Below are 2,703 nucleotides of genomic sequence, written 5' to 3'. Positions count from 1 at the left end.
CTGTGAAATGATTGTTACATTAAAAAAGCTCCCTTAGATTTATTCTATTACAAATAGATTTTAGTAACATTTTTTTCAAAGCACTACTGATAAGTAATACTCACGTGAAATCCTCTTTAACTTTCTTGGTAACATCACATTGCAAGCACATTTTGTCTAACGGCCATTCATACTTTCTTGCAGTACTTTGCATGATGGCAGTCAGAAATGACTGTGGATTAAAAAGACCTGCGAGCCAGACCGAAGAAGGTACCTAAAAAAAGGGTTAAATTTTACTTTATTTTCTGAGGGCAGCTAAGATTATTGAAGAATTTCTGTTTAACTAATGCAACTCTAGCTCAACACATCCCTACATCAATTTAAACTTAAGAAAGCCACATATTGATCTTTTAGATACCATCGGATTTGGCTTTGAAGTGCCTTCTTCTTTACATATATCAAGATTCTATTATTAGGTGCTAAGTATATTTTTAAAACAGGCTTCGGTTTACTCAAATACATTAAAAGCGACTATAAAACACAATCTCACCAGGAAATCGCTAACCCAAGCTTCCAATTCTTTAAGCCTTAATTGTAAATCAGAAAACCATGCGCTTAGTCCAAGAAGTGATGGATAGGCTTTTTTAGTCCAACTCTCTGGAACTATATCCATAAACAGGCATGACTCTAAAACTTCTGTTTCACTAGTCATAGTCAGTTCTCCCTAGAAATAAAAAAAAAAGTAGTTTTATAACATAAGGTATTTTAGCATAGTAGTTCTTTGAAAAGTTTAAAGTCTATTTATCCTTCGTATTACATAGTTAACTTCTGCGGATAGATTCTGATGAAATAATTCAATTCATACAGTAACAAATTCTGCTTAAAATTTAAACTGTCACTGTCATTTTATAGTAGTCTATAAGCAAGTACATGTGGATTGAAATGATTGAAAAATTTCTTAAAAAACTATGTAATACTGTATTGTCGAAGAATCCTCTTTCACTTATGACGAGAAAGTGTTACCGACCATTGGTTCCTCTTTCCCTTAGTACTTCTTAAATGTCTGCGGGCTACAATGTTTAATAAAAAATTAGAAAGTTTTTTCTTCTAATTCGCTGAATTTTCAGTGCAGTTTAGCAAAAATTTTAAAATAAATACAAATTTACTTCTCATTTAATTTCTTTTAAATTATTTTGTACACCTACCTTAAGTGTCAAACTCAGCTCTACCAATGATCTTCTCAGTTCCCTCATTAAAATATTCATCCTTTCGCATTCTTGAAAAGCAACGATTGTATAGGGACTTCTGTCTTCTGTTCTTGACATCAACTCACACAAATTAAATTCATCTGGTACTTTATCTAATATCTCATCAACCAATGCCCTCACCTTTTCATAAAATTTTTAAATATATAAAAACAAGTAAAATACACTTTAGCTTTTAATTTGAGTAAATACGCAGTAGAGTTTATATAGCTAAGCTGTATTGTGTGCACCTTGCATTTAATTAATGGTGAAGAAAAAATAATGTATAGTAAAGTATGTATGCTAATCGCCTCCGTCCAAGACGCCCAAATTTAAAAGAAATAAGTTAGTAATTACAGATCAAACCCGAAAGGAGAAGGTGGATTAGCCAGTTCTTCAGCGATATTAGTATTCCTGAAGAAATCCTAGCTTAAAATAATTGCGTCATCCCTATAACAAATTGGCTATTTGAGACTCCCAGTCACAGAGCTTAACTACGCTTAATCAAATTAAATACCTCCACTTCACAATCAGCTAGTTTATTAGTAAACACTGTCACTTAAAAAATCATGGTCAATAGAACTTTTAGGTCGACCATACAAATCTAAACGATCATTCAGAAAAATTACGAATGTGAATTCTGTTAACCTTTTCTTCTCTAGTAACACCACAGCCCGAAGACGATCCTGATTCTCTTGGTTGTAATTCAAAGACAGTTTTAAAAAGATTTTCGGCCAATGAGGTGAGAAATCCTATTTCTGCATTTGGATGTAAACCATAAAGAACTGGACTTTCAGAAGGCAACATCGCATCAATATAACTATAAAAATCAATTGTAAGATAAGTGAACTAAAAATTTATTAGTAGGTTATTAATTCATACAATTCATTGCATTAAATTATCAAAGCACTTTAATCCTCTTACGCTAGAAGTATCTGGTGAAGTTTAAAAATTATTTAATTTTTTTACCTATGGTATCCATTTAAGTCCGAGTTTGGTGGAGCTTGAAATCCTGGGGCGTAAAAAAGTTCTCCTTCTAGCTAGAAATGTAAAATGTAAATTTACAGGACACTCCCTTCAGGCTTTATAACACTAATATAAAAAACGAACATTCCTGTGTTATATTCTTTGTCAATTGCAATCTCTGTTTATGCGTACAAATTTCAATTAGCTCTAATAGCTTATCCTTTTTGTTCAAAAACTATATGTTGAAAAAAAAATGTATTAGTACAAAAATGACTAACCAACTGAGGGCACATATATTCTTCTAAGTATGTCCTACAAAGTCGACGATCCCAATCATCAGTTATGTGTCCGCCATACATGATTTCTCCAAACAAATATCTCAGATCTTCCCAAGGAACTCTGTTGTTGTTCTCAAGATAGTTATATAAAACATGAGCACTAATGGTTAAATCTCCTACAACACCATTATATAATAATTAATCATTTTCAAAACACTTACCCAAATATTTATCAA

At 31.9% G+C, this 2,703-nt stretch overlaps 1 protein-coding gene across 4 annotated transcripts in view; it reads right to left on the bottom strand.

Moving 5' to 3' along the window:
- Positions 1–2,703, bottom strand: part of LOC141449126 (dynein beta chain, ciliary-like) — a 71,011-nt gene that overhangs the window by 675 nt on the left and 67,633 nt on the right. For 2 of the 4 annotated variants that reach the window (XM_074118220.1, XM_074118223.1), the window contains 6 exons: positions 2,468–2,643; positions 2,193–2,263; positions 1,872–2,043; positions 1,185–1,367; positions 530–703; positions 105–253 (listed from right to left, as the gene is read on the bottom strand). In XM_074118220.1, the coding sequence (XP_073974321.1) occupies positions 105–253; positions 530–703; positions 1,185–1,367; positions 1,872–2,043; positions 2,193–2,263; positions 2,468–2,643 (925 nt within the window). Of the gene's footprint in view, positions 1–104; positions 254–529; positions 704–1,184; positions 1,368–1,871; positions 2,044–2,192; positions 2,368–2,467; positions 2,644–2,703 lie in introns of those variants that run through there. The other 2 variants (XM_074118221.1, XR_012455344.1) reach the window with 2 other exon arrangements.

The sequence above is a fragment of the Rhodnius prolixus genome, unplaced genomic scaffold (assembly GCF_049639745.1).
Source record: "Rhodnius prolixus isolate KJV_2025 unplaced genomic scaffold, Rpr scaffold_2, whole genome shotgun sequence".
Lineage (NCBI taxonomy): Eukaryota > Metazoa > Arthropoda > Insecta > Hemiptera > Reduviidae > Rhodnius > Rhodnius prolixus.
Note: the sequence above shows the minus strand (reverse complement) of the source record. Positions and strands in the feature narration are given on the sequence as shown.